The sequence below is a fragment of the Echeneis naucrates genome, chromosome 24 (assembly GCF_900963305.1).
Source record: "Echeneis naucrates chromosome 24, fEcheNa1.1, whole genome shotgun sequence".
NCBI lineage: Eukaryota > Metazoa > Chordata > Actinopteri > Carangiformes > Echeneidae > Echeneis > Echeneis naucrates.
Genome location: NC_042534.1, coordinates 11552714 through 11572831, shown reverse-complemented (window position 1 = coordinate 11572831; position 20118 = coordinate 11552714). Strand labels below are relative to the sequence as shown.

Genomic DNA, 20118 nt, shown 5'->3' with positions numbered 1-20118 from the left:
AAAAAAAAAGAAAAAAAAACCAACCACCTCCGATTGTCAATAATCACTTGCTCCTGAATGCAGCTGAAAATCTTTGTTGAAGCTCAAGCAGATTGGGACTTTCATATGACATTTAATGCACCATTTGAATGCATTTTGTGTTCACTAAACCAACCAATTCTGACACTTAACCAAAGAAATGACAATTTAGCATCATAAAGAGAGGCTTCTAATTATGTTGACAGCAAATTACACATTGTGATTTCCATCATGTGCAGTAAACTGCTGTGATGAACAAAGACATTAAGTGATACAGTGTAACGATAACTCAAACACTGGCTTTCCACTGTGGAATGCTCACAGCTGCCATCTTAAGATGAACACTTCTCCAGCAGGAGAATTTTCCACTTAGTGCAGTTTGGAGATCATAAAAGCTTTTATTGCTTTGTGCATTACAGTTCAGTGCTACAGGAAACGAAACGTGTGCCTGGTTGCATGTACATTACATGTTAAGCTTGAGAGCTTTCAAGCCAAACTGTTTCCTGCCTTGCACTTAATGGGGCACTCCACGCCACAGGCATGACAGAGCTTCTGTAATAGTCAGTGCTTAGTCAAAGTAGGCATCCCTGAAATGTGAAAATCAATCATGGGTGACAGCTCATTTGGGCTATCTACCAGGGCAAGGCAGAGAAAGGGAATAAAAGGGTACAAAATTCCAATTACACAGTCAATGCCCATTTGCTCCATGGATATGTGTAACCTCTGACCAACGATGTTGATGCCTCCATCCAATTGTATAATGAGCATGCTATGGGCGTAACTTGTTCAATGGAATTGAGTATTGAAAGAATAAAGTATTGCATTGTAAAGAAGATCCAGGAAAAACCGTTAGGAGACTGCGAAACAAGATCACAGGCAGGTATTATGTTGATACCACACAGCAACAAGCAAATCATTCCATATATCTACTTGATATATCTCTGATTTAGTTTATTAGATTAACTAGACAACAACCGCATGCTATATTGCTAGATGCGTCTCTCAAGCCATATACAGTAAACAGTGTTTGGGACCAAAGTTCAACTTCAAATGTCAGCAACAAATCAAAAGATGACTTCATCATGCCCCAGACAGGCAGCAGCTTACATGACCCATTTAACTTTCCTGCAAGCCATGCAAACCCCACAATCTGTTCATTGGCCTTCCTGTCACCTGTGGACACAGCCCAACAGCAGCCTATGACTGAGTCAAACCGCCCAAAACTAATATAATTCTGTCTGGGCCATCTAATAAAACACGAGAGCTAGTTTCCCTCTTTTCTGCCTCTCCTGTCTGCCTTCCATATATCCTGACAGAACCGCAATGATTCATAAGAGCCGTGGTGGCAGCTCTCAGTATGCAATGAGTGAAAGGCACCTTGGGGAATTTTATGATCCATGACGAAGCGTCCAGGATCATTTGGATGTATGCATGTGTCACTGCATATTAATAATGGCCTCTGTCTCATGAAAGCACCAGCACACCTTCAAAAGAGATAATTTAATCTTCTCCCTGCTGAGCCTCCTCTCCTCTCCCTGCCTGCTAATACTTTCCCTCAGAACCCACTCAAAGGAGCCATCGCTTACATTGTGCACCTTGGCTTCAGGATAATAGAAAGAAGAAACAGGAAATGATAGAGGAAGTAAAGCCAACCACAAGGAGGAAATAAGCTCCAGCTTCAGAACACCACTGAGCTAGATAAACACAGAGCTCATGGAGAATCTCTTCTCTTCTCTTTATGGCTGCAAATTGACTGGTCACATAATGTTCCCAAGCCGACAGAAAGTGACCTTTTACCTTCCTGGATTCTCCATCTCTGCTGAGAACCTTATGGAACACCTAAATATTCCCTCATTAAAATGATGACTGTGCTGTTGTCTTTTTTCTGTAACCCTTCTTGCATTTTAAGCTTGCAAACAAGCTAAAGAACAAGACCAGGACGCTCTTAAGTGAGCTCCATGTGCTCTTTATCGCACCAAAAGATTTGATTCTCTTTAAAGAGATGGCACCCTGTGGTGACGCCAACAAACGAGGAAAGCCTGCTTGGATCCTGGACTTGTTTATGGGACTCCATGGCGAGCTCTGTCAAGGCAGGAGCCCAAGCTCATTATTCAGCGGCTGCACAAGCATACCAGAAAGTAGCAAGCTCAGAAAAACTCAACCACAACGCTTCATTGTTGATTTATAAAGCAACATGAGATACTGCATTACATGTAAAATCAAAGTTGATATGTAATAACATTAATGCCCTCTTGTTTTATTGTCATAGATGATGTGGTGCAAGTGGGGAAACAGTTAACCTCTGTCCAAGGGGAGTTGTCTCCAATGAAACCCCCCCAGTAAAAGACCATCCATTATGTAAATAGATTCACTGACATACTCCCTGTACCAATAAAACATTCAGAGCACACAGCAGCCATGTATTAGTACGCATGGTGACATTCTACTGTTAAGAATACGGTAATGTCAAGTGATGATGCAAGTGCATTAAGAAGACGTGTAAATCTACAAAAAGAGTTATTAACAGACTATCTGGAGAGAATCCAGGAAAAAAAGTAAAGTTGACATCAAATATCAAATATAACATAGCACAGAATCCCAAATGTATGCAAATCTAGACTAAATCAATCCAAATGCTGCAAAGAACACTTAGCATATTAACACCAGTGCTTGATCTCTCAATCTTGATCAGTGTTGTGTTGACTTAAAGTTTAAAAGGCTTTGCAGTACAGCATGTAACAATTCTCTTTTCTGTTTCCCCAAATACAGGTGATTACAAACAGCAGCTCTCCTTTTTCTTTGTATGGCATTTGGAGTCTAGCTTTTCTTGAGTGCCAATATATCTGGGAGGTACTGCATATCTGAAGAGAGCAGCCCTTAAAACAAATGTAAGGAACAAGACAGACTGTTACATGTTCCCAATTTCTGGCAAAGGCATCTGTGTTGCACTTTGGCAGCATGAATTAAACCAAATGCATTAAACAAGGCCAAAACCAAGCTGAGAAAATATGAAGAAAGCATTGCAACTATTAGACTTTTATGCAGCCCAGTGCAGAACTGTGTTATCAGCAACATGGGCACTAATCTACACATATTCAGTGAGGCCTATGAAACAAAATATGCTAAAATAAAACTCAACCCTCTGATAAAGGGGACTGTTTTATGGATTATGTGGTGGATCCAGCCTCTCATGCACAGCATCAGCCAGAGGTGTCAGTACAGTGCAGGAAGGGATCAGGCAATGCGGACTACTACAGGAGCTCAGTGTTCTTTAATGGCAACCCACTATTTTTTCTGAAGTACTTTTCATAGCAGCCAAGCCTTGTTTGTTTTTTTTACTGTATATATTAGTGAATGCATTGATCATCAAACTCAATATATATATTTGCAAATTAGATGATAAAGTTTCAACTTGTTTAGAATTAGAGTCACCGAAAGAGCAATTTAAGAATCTCTACAATGGTTCCCTCTACACCCCAATTATAGGACATAGGACTATAAACATATACTTGTATCTATACATACACACACATGCACACATATATGGCTGACTGAGGACACTTGATTGTTATCACTGTTGCACCGTATGACAGGAACCCTATTATAAAACATGAACAAATACTTGAGTGCTGTGAAATAAAATATTCAATTTAACTGTCTGTCACGATAAATAAATAAATGTAGAAGCAATACCAGTGGTCCTGACACCAGCACCAGCCATCAACTTAAAGCGGTGAAGAACTGATTTCTGGGAACCCTGATATTTCATTTGGGTGTGAAACTATAACATTCATTCATAAATTATGTGGTACTAAAAAGGTAATAATATTTATAGCTGCATTGGGGGGCATTTCTTTTAAATCAGTTTCAAAACAACTCTATTATAAACAGATTTGGCACAGATAAACTCTCCTTATGCAGAACCAAAATGTGAAATCAGTTTTCAAATACCAAATGTATGATCATTATTCAGCACAGGGAAAGTCCAAAAAGTAACAAAAGCAAGATGACTTTCTAAATGAAGGAAGACTTTCAATGTCTTAGCAGAAATTGAAAGAGAAAAACTAAACAAACCACTTCACTAAATTGGGAGTACGTACCATAAAGGCTCAGTCCAAATCACTGACCATGAGGTCCGACCCGTGGCCTCTGCTGGATGTCATCTCCTCTCCCCTAAATTTCCTGTCTCTGTTATTGTCTATGGAAATCAAAAGTAATCCCAAACAAAGAAAAGAAAGAAAGAAAGAAAAAAAAAAAACTAAGACTAATAAAATCTGTAATAATAGAACTACAGCATATACTGTGCACAGGCTGATCTAAATTCTACAAATTATTTATGCCACAATATCTATCCTATTTCTGATAGTGTTTGGCCAGTATGGCAAATTTGTCCAATCACTGAGCAGGATCAAATTTATGACAATATTGGATTTTAATATGATTTGTAGATCAGTGTGAAGTTTATGTGATTTATTTTGCTTTATCAGATATTTAATTAACTGGATTATATAACGACAGGCATTCATATAATTATTTTATCCAGTCACAGTTTAATTGATTTATTATGAATTTAATTTAATTCAGCATTTAATCTTAATTGTATAATTGCAGTGTTTCTGTAAAAAAAGAGGGAAAAAAAATCAGTTTAAACTATTTCAGCATTGGCTTTGCAAGTTTATTGGATGAATTAATGACTTTGAGCACAATTTGAGTAACATTATTGTCATGGATGACTCCTACTTCCATTGCAGTCATGTACAGCAAGCCACATAATGGTGATGTAAATGATAAGTCAAAGGCCATTTCCCTCATGTTTTTCCTGCAGTATGTGTGAAAAGAGACACAGAGAAAGCAGTGCAGTAGGAGGAAAACATACAAGGAAAAAAAGCAAACCCATGTAAGTGTGATCCTCTCTATCTACGATGTGTGTAAATGAACTGCACAGTCTTCAGAGTGCTATTTTATTCACTCACATGTTTGTGACCACAGCAGAATCCCCAGTTGTATTTAAGGTTTCTTTCTTTTGCCACCCTCTCACCTCCCAAGTAGAGCATGGAGGAGGTGTGAGGGAGAAAGCTTCGTCTGTCATCACAGTTTAGATCAGTGTCCTGCCTCCACCCCCGGTGCCTCTTCACCCCATACCCTCCACCTAAACCTCCAGCAGCGTATTATGCAACTTTAAAATCAAGGTCACAGAAATATCCAGAGAGGAATGAAAGCAGATAAACAGGAGGGGAAAGGAAAGGAGAGGAAGATCCTCTTCCTGCGTCCTTCTTTTCTGCCAGCACCCATTGCAGTGTGTGATTCAGCAGGAGGTCAGATCAGTGGAGTGAAAGACCCTGCAGCGTAGCATACAGATGCCTGCAGACTCACATTTTACACGCACACAAACATCGACACACACACATCTGACACTGGCTGCTAGGGAGATCATGATAGCTCCAACAAGATGCAGTCCATTATGTTCTCATGTTTGTGTGTGTGTAATTATGCTGCATAAAAAGGTGCATCACTGTGAGGACTAATACTCACCTACAGTTAAGATCAAATTCCAAACAAGGCATTCTCTTGTGTAAGAAACCTGATTCTGACCCCTCTTTGTCATGCATTATTAATATGGCTTGGGGTTGAAAATGTTACCCTGGTGAGCGAAAAGGACATCACACATTGCTTCTGCATTGCACAGGGGATTAACAGTCCCAATTACTGCAAAGGAAAAGAAAGTGTGACTTAAAAACACCATGTAATCTGAAGAATACTTTAAAGTCTATGCAGCTTGGTAGGGGAACAAATGGCTAAATTCTCAATTTGTCATGCAAATTAATCAAAAATTCTGTCGTCTGCAAACATGCTAGCAGTTGCATGAGGCTGTACATGGACACAGTTTTAGTTTAAGGTTAACAGTATGCCAAAAAGCTAAACACGCTTGCTGTATTAGTTTGGCATGTCAGCTAACTAGTAAAGAACAAAGTTCAGCTGACACTGATGGGAATGTGATTAGGTTAGTCATAAACTGAACAGGGTGAAAATGTGGAAAAGTGAATGCCTTTTTAAAGTGACAACTCACCCATCCACTTTCTGACCAATGTGAAAGAAAAGTTCTTGTAGTAGTGTAATATCATACTTTACTATGCAATCAGTAAAGATAAATAATTAACAGATATTAAAAGCAATTAGAGCTCACTAAAATTTGTAAACCAGGTAATGCTGGATGTGCCATGTACAGTATTGTCATATTCAGCAGCTCATCTCTGAATTAATATAGTTAGATAATGTCACATAATGCAAACCAGTTCGTTGTGCATTCTACGGGTTATAAAAATGTAAATTTTCCTTTCAGCCATTTTGTGGATGAAGAAAGTTTGCATATACTATAGCAGTGGTTTGTCTTTTCAAAACATAAAATTAAATTCTGACTAAGTAAAACTCAGCACTCCATCAGGGTTAGGTGCATTTTCACCCGTCAGGAGTAATTTAACACTCTTGATACTTTTGAGCACCTTCCCCAGAGCTCTATCAGCTCCATGAGAGCACAATCATTTCTCCAGTCCTCCCAAAACGACTGTCACTGCAAAATCAACAGTTATTAACAAGAAGGGCTGCGGTGAGCAGGGTGTGTATCCTCAGCTCTGTTTCCGTGTGACTGCCATGCATGTGTATGGTCATGTTATTACATGTTAATGGGCTTCCCTCTGATGCTACAGCAGAGAGGAGAGACAGAGGCTGTGATGGAGAGAACAGGGAACCATTTGATGTTTGCCAGTTGAAAGAATAAGCCTTCCTTTGGGTTGTGCTTTCCACAGAGGCACGCTGGGATTGAAAGAGTGCTTGCCCAGGGCTAAAGGGGATTTTTGGTGGGCGTCACACATCCAATTACCTCGGTAGCATCACATAAATTCAGAGGGGATACACACACAAACGGGCAGATGTACACATTCACACACATGCAAGCAGGCACCCACGCGCACACCGACATGTAAGATACCCACTGCAGGAAGCTCTCAGCACATAGAGGGCACAGCCAAATTTCACTATTCTGCTCCTGCTGGATCAGTTGTTACAGAATTCAGGAATATTATCAGTGTGTGCTGATATGGAGCTCATCATATAAATATGGATAGCAATCTGGAAACATCACCCAAGTTCCACCTCTTTGGAGAGCATTATTAATGTATTCAGAGAAGCTATTACTTGATTTGCATTGGCTCATCTGATGAGCCAAGAGGACCTGCAGAACCACTAATATGTTGAAGTTTATTGGTGCATTTCAAAGCTATTTTGAAGTCTTCTCTTCTGTGGCAAAAACATGGATATCTCACTCTTTAATATCCCCACCTACAAACTTTAATAACTTCATGGTCCCACATCAGCACACCTAACACTTAGGCCAGTCAAACCAAAATAATTTAAAACACAACATCCTGGAATTCATGCATCCAGAGTGTTTTTTTTAATAACGAATTAATTATTAATTAATAACTTTAATATTTCTCCTTTCTTTAAAGCCAATGAGAAATCATACTTAACCGGATGTTACTTACTTCAAAATCAATTTTGTTTTCCATTTTTAATCATACCAGATATGTAATTTCTTCTAATAACACAAAGAAATGGCCAGGAGAATTGGTTCTCTTTTATTGAAACCGAAAAGTCTGTAATAGCTGTGTAGTTTTAAATGACCTGCACATCTAGAGGAAAATGACTCTATATTTAGTAAGCATGCAAGAAAATTTCAAACCTAGAACAGAAAAGTGGCATTGATATTTGGTCAAAGCTTTTGTCAGAGTTCTAATCTGCGCTCAGTGGTACGCTCAGTGGTAAAAGTCACTTCCTGGGGAAAACCTTGGAAGCTATGTATAATTACATTCTTTTATATTTCAGTTTCTTTCTCCGAATAAAACCCTGAACATAAATGCAACATGTATTGAGTAGTTAAATGCCTCTGCTCTCTTGAGAACCCAAGAATTGCTATGGCCATCTCCAGTCAACTATAGATTGACTGTTGACCTGCAATTTAAACACAATCAACCTTTGCTGTAATTCAGTATGGAGGGTAAAATCAATGGTGACTCCAGCAGGTAAAGAGAACAGCTTTTCTGCTTAGCACAGAGACCTTTGATTACAGCCTTAGAGCTAGCTAATATAAACTCTGCTTCAATATGTATTTTAGTGACTTTCACAACTAGAAAGGTCTAACTATCCCATTCCTTATTATTAAGGTGTCTTAACTGCTCAGAGATGATGCTACTCAATGACACATTTTGTACACATCTCTAACCAATGGAGCAGTATTATCATGTGCAAGGAAAAGGGTAATTTAAGGGCAGGGGCAGCATGAAATGGGGGGAAATGGGGAGAGGTACAAGTGATGAAAAAGGGCAGAGGGTCAGCTCAGCCTCTGAATATGGCATTTGAGGAGTCAACCTTCAGGCCTCTGTCATCTCCAAATGAAACAAATCTGGCTGACTTGAACGACAACAAGAAAGGACTGCTAAGTGGGTCTCTCTGTATGCACATTTACGGACATGATTGTTTTTCTTCTTTTGAGTCTAAATGACTCTAAAAGACTCTAAACTGAAGTCCACTGTTTAGTAGAAGCTATAATACAATCTTATTAATTCCATTAGATATGATCAGAATTAAAATTGGAAAAAAAAAAAAAAAAAAAGTCGAATAAAGACTTAATTTCAGAAAAGCTTTGGATTTCCAATTGTATATAGTTTAAATTGGCAACAGTATTTTTGAATTAGTTCCTCACTGCACTTGGGTTCATGTTGGTGGCTCTGTTGGGGTGACTGTTGGTTTAGCATTGCAATTATTTGATTTCTCTGTCCAACAAAGGAAATAAAGAAATCCAAGCTGTTAAAATTTGATAGCTCTTCAGGCCAAAGCAGTATGAACAAAATCAAGTGAAAACTTTGCTGAAGGCGAAGGGCCTGAGCTGACTGTGGCGAGGTAGAAGCTCTCAGAGGAAGCAAACTTTATGGATGACTAATAACTGAAGGCCTGAGGAAGATGTCCCAAACTGTGAGAAGACACAGGCAAGAAGGTTTTTTGTGGGCTTTTTTCAAGGTTTCAGGGTTATTATGTGTGATTTTCAGCAGCTAATGCGTGTTCTTCAGACACCCACAGAGGTTAAATACGGTATGTCCTAGTAGAATAAACTGCCAGGCTTTTTGCTGCAGTAACACAAGCAAAGACAAGAAGAGAGACAGTCGACAATAAGAAGTGTGCAAAAATGCCAACATCAACATGCACTCATCTCGCTCTGAGATTTATTCCTCCACTGAGTGAGGTCTCAGTGGAGATGTGGTTTGCCTACGCCAGACAACTCTGCTTGCTTTTCCATAGGAAGCCATTAACTGACAGGAGAGGCTTGAGGGTTATCCCCATGGGTGTAACAGCCTCTGGGATATACGGTGTGTGGTGGAGAGAGGAAAAAAGCATGACGCTAAGGAGATAAGCCATTACACTGGGAATTTATGTTAGAAGAATAAGGTTTGTAGAGACCATTGAAGAATACATAGAAAGCCAAATAATACAAGAAAGGGCTCAGCAGATAGTTCAATACCCCTTTAAAAAGGCTGGGAGGTTTAGTAAGTGTAAAAGCAAGTACAAAAAGCACACATAATGACTGCATCGTGTGTGTGCAGGCACTCTGAGGCACATTCAGCATCCATGATCAGTCTTGCTCAGATGGGCTGATGTGTAAATGCTGTGATATACCGCATTGCTAAATTAATATCTCAGCAAAGTATTGCCCTAGATACATGAAAAAGCACACACGCACACAGAAAGCGGGTACTTGTGCCCCCACACTCACAAACTGCATGTTTATCTATGACAAAATCTCACAGTGCCTCTGCAGGGCATCAGTCAGTCTCCTCTTGCCAGTAAGGGAGAGAGGTTTTATTGGAGGAAATTACACGGCTTGTATCTGTGTTTTGGGTGGAGTAAGGAGGTGCATGGTATATAGTTAATGCAGGGTCATAAACTATGTGCCGCTCCTGTGCTGTGTGGCTTTTTGGCTTTGGTTTTGAAGCCAGGGAATACTGAAGGCGTCATTGTCAACACATTTACTTCGCCACTGTTCCTGCTTGTCAGAGAAGCTTAAGCATTATTTGCTACGAGGATAAGTAGGCCTCTTCCTGTAGTTGCCTCACAGCAATGAAATGATGGTGATTTTTGAAGAGACACATTCAGCACCCGAACCCAACCCCCCATCCCCCCACCCCTCTAACCCCCCTACTTCCGTTTTCCCCACCTCACAGCAATCTCATCTGCTCTCATGCACAATTGTAAGGCTGCTGCGAGAAGCTTTCGTTTCTGCAATCACTTCACATTTGTTTCCGCGATTGATTTCCTGGCATGTGAGCGGAAGGAATGAGTGAGTGGGTAGGCAGTAAAGGAGAGAGGGAAGGATGGAGTGAGCAAAGGGAGGGAGGGAGGAAACAGTAAAGTCAGAGGACGTGCAATGCCAGGCTCACATACTGTCACCATGACAACAGACATCACTTCACAGGAGTTGCACTTTGGATGCCTGTGTGGGCTGAAGTGACATAGTTGAAGGTTGGCATTAGCTTCTTGTGGGTGCCACAACGAAGCAATCCCCTTCTGGCTTGCTTTTTGCCTGATTTCCTACACAGTGCTGCTAAAAGACGCCCTCTTGCTCTTGTCAGCTACCTATTGGGACTGCTGAGTGATTTGTACTTTGTGTGTAAATGCAGGTCCTGCCAGTTTGGCTTACCAAAGACAATTCAATTGACTCAAATGCGTAAGGGAAGGCAGGAGAAGGCATTTATATTCAATGAGCCCCTTTCATCATTTGCGTCACTTTGAAGCTGGCTAGCATGTATAATTCTCTGTGATTTGAAGTGATGCCAATCATGGAAGTGATACAGAAACAACCCACAGGCACTAAAAAGTATCTCAAAAATATCTATAACACTTTGAAGGTATAGAAGTGATCTCTTAAATGAAAATATAATGCATGACTCATCACGGTCTAATGGTTTGCGCAATAAAAGCATAATTGCAGTGAATGATCAAGTTTGTGAACTTTTCCAACATTCAATGACTATTTCTGGAACACCATATTTAAGTTATAATTAATTTATATGTCATCTCATTAAGCTGCAGGATAAAGCAGGTAAAATGATATAAGCTTCATACCCAATTTGATCAGCCTCTCCAAGCTTAAATGCAGCTGTTTCTTCTCTTTATTTGAAAAAATTAAAAACCCAACTAAAGGGATTTTGGTGTTCAGTATGCAGCATGTATGGCTGCATGCCACACTCCCTGCACCTGGCCCTGTTTATCTGCACACATGCTGTGTACAGTATGTACAAGCTGGTGTAAGTGTAATACACCTAACAGGAATAATGAATGCCAGTTGCAAAGAGTGTGGGCAGTTTATTTTATATTTATATGAATGTGTGACTTCTATGAGTCATTGGTTAAATATTGTAAAGAAAGTTGGGTACTGTACCATGAAATGATCATGCTTAAGGTTAGGTTTTATACGTTATTTTTATTCTTTATCTTCCTAGTCCCAACTCAGAAACTTGAATGTTTTGAATTGAAGCTGTTTTTGGTCAAACACAAAGGTTGAATTTGTTCAACTGGCAGAAAAATATACAAATCTGCCCCAGGGTTTTTCAATATAAGAATTTTTCATCATGATTTAATAGGAATCCTGACTTGGCATTTGATATTTTGCCAATTAATGTTTTCTTTCATGCCAGAGCAGTTATGTTCGTAGTTTAATGTATAGTTCAGAAGAAAGCTGTATGTTATATGTATGACTGCAACAAATCACTACTGAGACAAATTCATAAAAGTATGACTGGAAACAACAGCCAGCCCGACTGACGGTATAGTTTCTTACTTCCAATTAACATATTTACATGTGAATAGTTTAAATATTAGCCTTTCCTTCTAATTTAATGCTAATGTATGTTTCTACTTCTCCACATTTCAAAGTGAAATACAGTACTTTATATACAATTTTATTGACAGCAATAGTACCTATATAGTTACACACACCGTATTATATAAGAAGTTAAATGTTGTTGGCATTTCTTTTAAGAATTCAGTAAAGCTCAGAAAGGAAATAACAGAGAGAGATGGCAAATGACATGCAAGGTCAGGGTCACAGACAAACTAGTTGAGTCATGATGCAATCACGTTGACGGCACCAAGAAGCCCTTATTCAAAAAGCCATCCTTGTTACAGACATTTAATTTTTTAGGTTTAACATTCATAATGAAGATCAAATTTAGACAATCCAACTTTCTGTCATCTACAGGAAAAGCACTAGGTTACTGCTGTTGACTGATGTCACTGGGACATGAATTAACAACTGCAGAATATCCAAACAGCTATAGGCCCATTGGCGATGCAAACTGCAACCTCAGGAAAAAGTTAAATGAAATAATAATTTGTCTTTTTTAGGGGATGTCAACACTCATAGCCAGTGCTGCAGTAGTGACTTGTAATTACTTTCATCTAAACCAAAACAAATAACATGATATAGCCTTCTACCAGAATGAATGAATTTTTAAAAGACAGCAGCAACATAGGCAGAAAAAAAGCATGTGAAGGATACACACTGGGAGCACAAGGGAGTCTTATCCCAGAACTGTATGATAGCTGCAGTAACCTTTTTGGCTTTTTAAACCAAGATACTGTAACTTTAATTTATTGGTGTTGGACCATGTGTCTGTCGACATAAGGAAATCAACACTATTACAAGAAATTAAATCATTACAGATAAAAACCTTGCTGTTATAAAATGTAATATCAGCATGACCAAGGCTGACATTTAGGATTTATATCTTGTTTTTAATGATCCAGGTGATAAATTGCCACTTCATTAGAATGCCAGGAGAATAAGGAAAGTATCAGATCTGGATCAGTGCATGCCTTTTCTGTAGGTTAGAGACCATACTAGACTTCATTAAAAGTACAGAATTACTTTTGATTCTAACTAAACTAGGGCACAAGGCTGGTGTCACGCACCACAACAAGACTAAATGAATGAATGACTACAAGATCATTAGCAGCAGCTTTCTATCCTCAGCACTGTACAGAGTGGGACAAGTAGCTCAGGGTTTGGGGATGTGGGCTTAACAGTTTAAGCAGCCAGCCAGGTTACAATAAGCTTCTTTGGTCCACAGTGGGGATTTGGCCTTGAATGATCTGGAGGTAAATTGTGTTCCTGAACTCATCCAAATCTTCGCAGCAGTAGGAGGAAAGTATTACAGCTGTTTGTGGTGTGTGCAAAGTAGCCAAAGCTGCATTACACTTTCATTTCTGTAGCTTTGAAAACAAATCACCAGGAAAAATATTACGCTCGATTAATAACCATAGTGAAAATATACTCCAATCTTCATTGCTCTGCAGGAATTTTTTCTGGTTTAAATTTAAATTATTCTACTGATTGCATTCAGACAAAGTGGCAGATTGACAGGCACAAAAAAAAAAAAAAATCTACAAAGGCAACCACAGTCTAAGTGCTCCTAAATGTACTAAATAGAGTTTAGCACATACGTTTTGGAAATACACAAAGGTGCTTAAATTCTGGAGTAAAGTAAAATTGGCTTTGATTTGGCACTAACACGCTTCAGTGTATTTTGGCAGCTGGAGTGGACAGTGAAAATTTAGGATTTCTAAGGACTTGTACTACAAATACACACACTGCTGAAAAGCTGACCTACACTCGTCATGGTAATATCAAGGGATTTATTAAAATATGGTAACTAATCTTAAGCAGAGTTGAGCTCTCTATACTGGACCCCTGTCATTTGAATGAGCTGACAACGAGGGTTTCATTTTGGTTTTTTGCTATCATGTTTCTAAAAATGATTCCTGCTGTTCTTGTGTTTTGTCAGGATAATTAAAAAAAAAAACTCACCAAGAAAAAAGTGGTTCTGCACACATTTGGTGCTGGAAGTATGTTTCCCGCAAGAACTCAACAAGAAAAAACAAATGCATTAAAAAAATGGCAACAGACTTGCTAATTCTCTGTGCATTGTGGTAGTTGAAAAGACTATACACAGACTATACACAGCTGTGTCTTTTAAAAAAGCTAAAGGGAGCAGAGAGAGGGCAAATTCAAGAGTGGCATCCTTCCAGTGGAGAGTGTCACCCTGCCATACAGACACACACCTCATATAAACATGGGCAACGTGGCCTCTTGGCTTCACAGTTGAGAAGCAAGTCACAGATAAATTTAAAGAGGCACTTCAGTGATTCTACACATAGGACAACCATGGCTCAGCCTGTGGTAAGAGGCTCTGGAGATGGTGGAGATTCTTTCTAAAGTCTGAGAAAATAATCCTGAGGATTTCATGGTGATTTGGACCATTCTAGGTACAAACTTAGTGTATGTCTGGACAGCGCATAATCTCAAAATGCAATAACACAAGGATTGTCGACATAAAGTAAGAAGCACTAATGCCAAAGTGGAAGTTATTTCCGATCTCATTGTTGCTTGCTCTAAAGACTGCATCAACTTCCATCAGAAGCTCAGTGAAACAGATGTGTGCCAGTCGAAAATAAATAAATAAAATATGTTTTCTAAATTCAATCAGAGTTTCTATCCACGGACATACTAAATGAATTACAAGCAGTGTTGAGTTTGCATTAACAAAATGTTCAGTAACTAACAGGCTAAATGGATGTGGATCTAATGGATCTAAATAATGGATTGTAAGGAAATAAGGGCCAGAAACTGATTAATCCTTTCCACAGTAGACACCAATAACGCCTCCAGACCCTCATTTGTTGGCAAAAAAAATGTAAAGACTGTTGCAGAACCACTGTAAGTGCTGCCTGATAATTTAACTGTTCCCACCAAAATGTTTGAAAACAGCAACAGTTGGAAAACATCCAATGCAAAGCTGAGAATTGATGGCGCTTTATCCCTCATTCAACAATCTCTCACTCACTCCTTCACAGATATCTGCCAATGTAGTGCTGCCCCATTGCTGTTCAGGGCAAACAGTTCTCTGACTTCATGAACACGTGGTACTAAATTTGTGGCATGTCCCTTTAAATTGAGCCTGGAGAATATGAAGGAATAGAAACAGCTGTTTCACCTTAATCACATTGTATTGGTGTATTAAAGGAAAATTGTCAGAGATTATCCAGTGAATACTGAGCACAGCAAGAGTGCTTCAGAGTTTAAGTTCAAACATTGTCTCTGCGGTGTATATTCAGCACCAGTCTCAGAGGACTCCGTCCAAAGAGAACTGACATTCGGTATGATTAAATTGGTGCTATCTGAAGCCCCACCCATGGGTATGTGGTAATCCCCAGTGTGCACTGCAAACTGTTCTACTGCAGCGAATTACTTCTTCTACAGAGCGGTATATCCTCATTTGTCTCTGATTGAAGCACATATACTGTAGAGGTCCAATGGCTGCTCTCAGGGGGATAGAGAAGGGGAGACAGACGGTGGAGAGAGACAGGGAAGGAGACAGGGGATGAGAGTTGGAGGGAGGAGAAGAGATAGAGTTATCCATGGTCTCATTACGGTGGGAAATGTGAGGGTCCCGATCCAAGGGAATGATGAAGGACTCTGTGGAGGAGGCCTCTGAGAACCAACAAAGACGGCTTTAGTTTCACTGGCAGAATGAATTTGCATAGCTTAGAAGCCAAAGCGTCTGAACCGGGGCTCATGAAAAGAAACCCAAGCAATTGCTTGGACTTCAATGCAAACGAGATAGAGCAAGAGACAAAGAGAGAGAGACAGAAGTACGGGGGGAAAAAACAGTAGGAACTTTTTCTCTTCAGTAATGTAACACAAAACGAGATCAGGAACATCTGCACATCCCATGGAGGTTGTTGCCGACTGACTTTGATGCAAAGAGAACACACTGAAGGCGGTACATTTCCTGATAAAGTAACAAGCAGAAAAGCATTTCCATTCCATCACCAGAGTCATGTTCCATTGTAACCATTTGATATTATCATTGAGTGCACATTAGTTGCCAGCATCATTACATGATAATGCCACTTGCGATTATTCAGGAAGTTTGTATGTCCGTTGTGGGATTTTTTCCATTTGCTTTAATGGGGGAGTAGCTACTGGCCTACTGGAGCTCTGTCAGGCAACACAGAGACGAACACAGGTCAAGATAATAGAGCAGTCTCCTGGAGAAGGATCTGTGAGGTGTGGAAGAAAGAGATACACTCTGAGGAAAGAAAGGAAAGGGGGAGGAAAAGGTGGGTAGGAAGGGGAGAGAAAGTGCAGCAGATGTTGTACTTCGGCAGTGTCTCTTTTCCACTCTATGGCCTGGAGTCATGGAGCGATGTCTTGCCTTCATCAATCCTCTTTAATGACTCTGGCAGCACCGCTTAACACACTACTATGTGATTTCTTCATTAGTATATCATGATTCCACCAGTTAGTCGGCAGCCATGATGTATACTGATGCTCGGGGATAAAAATAATCATTGAAGTCTCATTTTCTCAAACTGTCCCATTCATCTACTGTCGAGTTAATTTGTAAATCTGGGAGAAAAAATGATGTGATGCGTTGAACGCAACACAAAGCGGATGATGGTATTGATTGTTATCAATGACAAAAAAACCTTCCACCACAATATTGTACTCTGCTCTGTAGTTTTAAAAAGGCATGACTAGAGTGTGCCCAGGATCTGCCCTCCATAAACCCTGCTGCGTTACTCCACTGCTATATGTGAACCTCTCACAGCCTTCGTTTTATTCTGTCTAACACTGACTGCCTTTCATGTTGTAGTGCACAGCACTCCATTTCCCTGACACCCCCCACCCTGCACCCCCATCATGTGTCAAAACCTTCACTGAACACAATGTGAAGGGGGGACACAGCATGCATGCTAATGTTTTGCCACCATCAATAATAAATGCTGACTTTCGGACCTTGCCGTTTTAATTTGGACCACCTGTCTGGAGATGGGCTGCATGCTTTAAACATGAGCTATATAAAGGATTTTGCCAATACCTCTTCTCCATTTATGGGAATGGGGTATATACATTTAAGCCCAGAAACATCTCCACACTGTATTTGTCTGTACCTGTAGCACGTGTTGCTGTACCAAAATATACAGCAGCCAGAAGAAAGCAGGACAGATGTTATCCTTACTAAACACACTTATTGAAGAATAGGTAAATCACATTCACTCTGGGGGGGGGGGGGGGGGGGGGGGGGGGCAATGCCCTGGGGAATTTTCAAGCTGCACAACAAACATGGATCTACACAAGCATAAACAGACAGTTAAATACTCAAACAATTCCATTTGCTATTTCTGTCAGGCTGCTCTGCCACTTTATGCCAGCCAGACATACCAGCATGGCAGCAGCAGAGTGAGCATCATGAAGCATGATTTCTTCTAATGAACTCACATCTTCATCTGCACACTCACACTTAAGCGTGGACAGCTTGCTCGCACCCAGGAATCTGGGGCTTTGGTCTGACATGCTTGTCTCTACTCAGAGAGACTAGTTTCATACAGATATAGATATTGAATTCAATTAATGACAATGATTTCTTAAGACATAAGAGGCTGTTTGATGAGAGGCTATGTCCTGAGGCTTAGCGTTAAATGGAGGAATTCAACTCCAACCAGCGGCAGCTACTAACAAACCTTGCACTGCCTAATGAGTGCTCAGAGATTTTAAAACAAGGTTTGAAGGTTTGAACACCCTTTTCTAAGAAATGATTTCTATAGAATATTTGTGCAACAGGTGATACAGCAGGAGAAATGTGGTGATATGAACAACTGTGAATATATATGAGCAGCCACAGCTGCTCTGACATGCTGTGATTAGTGACCTTATTCACTTTTTCTCTCTAGAATAAAATAACAGAAAGACAATCCTGGTGCATCATTGGTCAGGTACAGCACCATAGCTGATGCTGTCATGCTCACAGTAGCCTTTCAATGCTACATCATCTCTGGACACACACTCTTACACACAGATCTTTTGAGTGCTTGGCGACGGCCACTGAAACACACCATCCCACATCTGTTCTTGACCTCACATTGTCCAAGTACAAGCCACTGTCACTGCCAACAGGTCAGGGCTGCACCTCCAGTTTCCCTCCCTGTCCCAATGTTGGTGCACATGAATCATTTCCTCACGGTTCTGATTCCGCTGCCACTGTTGTTGGGTGGATGACAATTCATATGACACATCATCTGTGCCACTGGTTGCACAAGCATACAGGCTAAGAGAGAAACAAATGTCAGTGTGTGTGTGTGTATGTGTGTGTGTGGGAGGGAGGGAGAGACAGAGAGATTCAGGCACACATAAGGAAGCAGTAGATCAACCACACAGCAATCATTCATGACTGTGCATACTAAATGTAACTTCTGAACACGCTACAGTCTATATGACTATACTCAAAATATCACACTGGCCTAATGCAGGCAAGTCACATTTTATTAGAATAACTGAATTATGTATATGTAGGTGGCTGGTATGCAGGCTGCAAGACAGACCAACCAGGTTCAAGTGTAATTATCTATGAATGTACCTTACTAAATTTAGCCTGCTGTCAGACCATCCTGGGTGATGGATTGGATGAGAAAAGGGGCTGTGCATGACTGGTTACATGCGCGATTTGCTGTACAACCTGAGGGTCCCTCTGAACATTTGGAGCTTCTCACTCAAACATGACATTAAGAGCAGGTTTGTCACCATCTGACGAGCTTCTGTTGCATTTCTTTTTGTTTGTTTTTTCCTCCCATCACATTACGTTGCGATTCTAAAACCGGTAAGTGGTGATTTGTGAGAGGCTACTGTTTTACAAGGTCATGATCACATTTGGTTCAGCCAGGGAAAAAAAAAAAAAAAACTGCACACACTCACCGTACACTCCTTGGCAACGGATGCCCTCCACGATCAGCGCCAGCAGCCCAAAAACACAGATAATTAGATCCATCCTTTCACGTTAATCTCTGCATATCCAGGTCTCAATGGCAAGAAGTCCTCCGGGGAGGTGGAGCTGAGGTGCATAGACAGCACTGCTCCGATCCGATCCGCACGACGATGTATTGAGTCTCGGTATATACACAGTAAATGTTTTTATGGGCGCAGGCAGGCGATTGCACTCAGGTAGGGCGGCTTTTCGTGTCCGCTGCCATCAAGTCAAAAAAAGCGCAGCGCTGGTGGCATGGAGACGCCGCGGAGGATGAGTGGGGGAGTGGGCTGCAGAAAGCCCGGCCTTATCACAGCAACAGCAAAAACCTCCACTCGACTCCAGGCAGGTGCGCGTGGCGCTGGACTTTATCGAAGACCCCCCCCCACCCCCCACCCCCCCACCCGCGAGGCGGCACACACACAGATGCTGTGGACTAGGGGCGGACGGGGGGCTCTGAACACGGGGTCATTACTCCTCTATTCCAGCTGTGGCCACGGCTGCTGCTGCTGCTGCTGCTGCATTGGCTGCATGCTGTCAAACGGACCCATCACATCTGCTGGAGGAACACAAGAAGGAAGAAGAAAAAAGAAAAAAACGATCAGATAGTCACCGTTCCCATCCTCCGGTACATTAACAAACCGTGCTGCTGCTGAAGACAACAGTGAAGGCTCACAGTCACATCACCACCACTGCACCCCGACGCCGTGCGCTCAGCTCGGAGGGGAGGGTCCGGTCCGGGGAGGAGGGGGAGCGGACGGAGCCTCGGCGATGCCCGCTGTTGTCCCGGCGTTGTGGGACCACTTTGTGGTGAATTGACGCGACGGCGCTGGGAGCCGGATGCGCCGGGCCGCCGAACGAGTTGAGCTACAGTCACGTTGCGCAATACGTGCTACGGAGACCGAGCGGCACAGCAAACGGTCCGTGGCTACGTCAAGAGGTGCGTGGCTTCCAGCGCTCATCTGTATGGGAGGCTTCGCTCGGCGTCAGGAAAGGCGTGAGAGGCGCAGCTGCTGGATGCTGGATGCTGCGAGAGAGAGAGGCATGGGGAGGGGGTGGGGGTTACACCATTGGAATTTCAGGAGGTCTAGATTTGACAGACCTGTGCAATCAACACCAAACACGCAGTGTAGACTGCAGGGCCCTGTATCAGGCAGGGAGGGTGAGACTGTCCTGCAGCACATTTCTT

At 41.3% G+C, this 20118-nt stretch overlaps 1 protein-coding gene across 1 annotated transcript in view; it reads right to left on the bottom strand.

Moving 5' to 3' along the window:
- Positions 1 to 18953, bottom strand: part of LOC115037355 (MAM domain-containing glycosylphosphatidylinositol anchor protein 2) — a 145483-nt gene extending 126530 nt beyond the window's left edge. The window contains exon 1 of the mRNA XM_029495824.1: positions 18881 to 18953. Coding sequence (XP_029351684.1) covers positions 18881 to 18953 — 73 coding nt within the window. The remainder of the gene's footprint in view (positions 1 to 18880) is intronic.
- Between the last annotated feature and the right edge of the window lie 1165 nt (positions 18954 to 20118).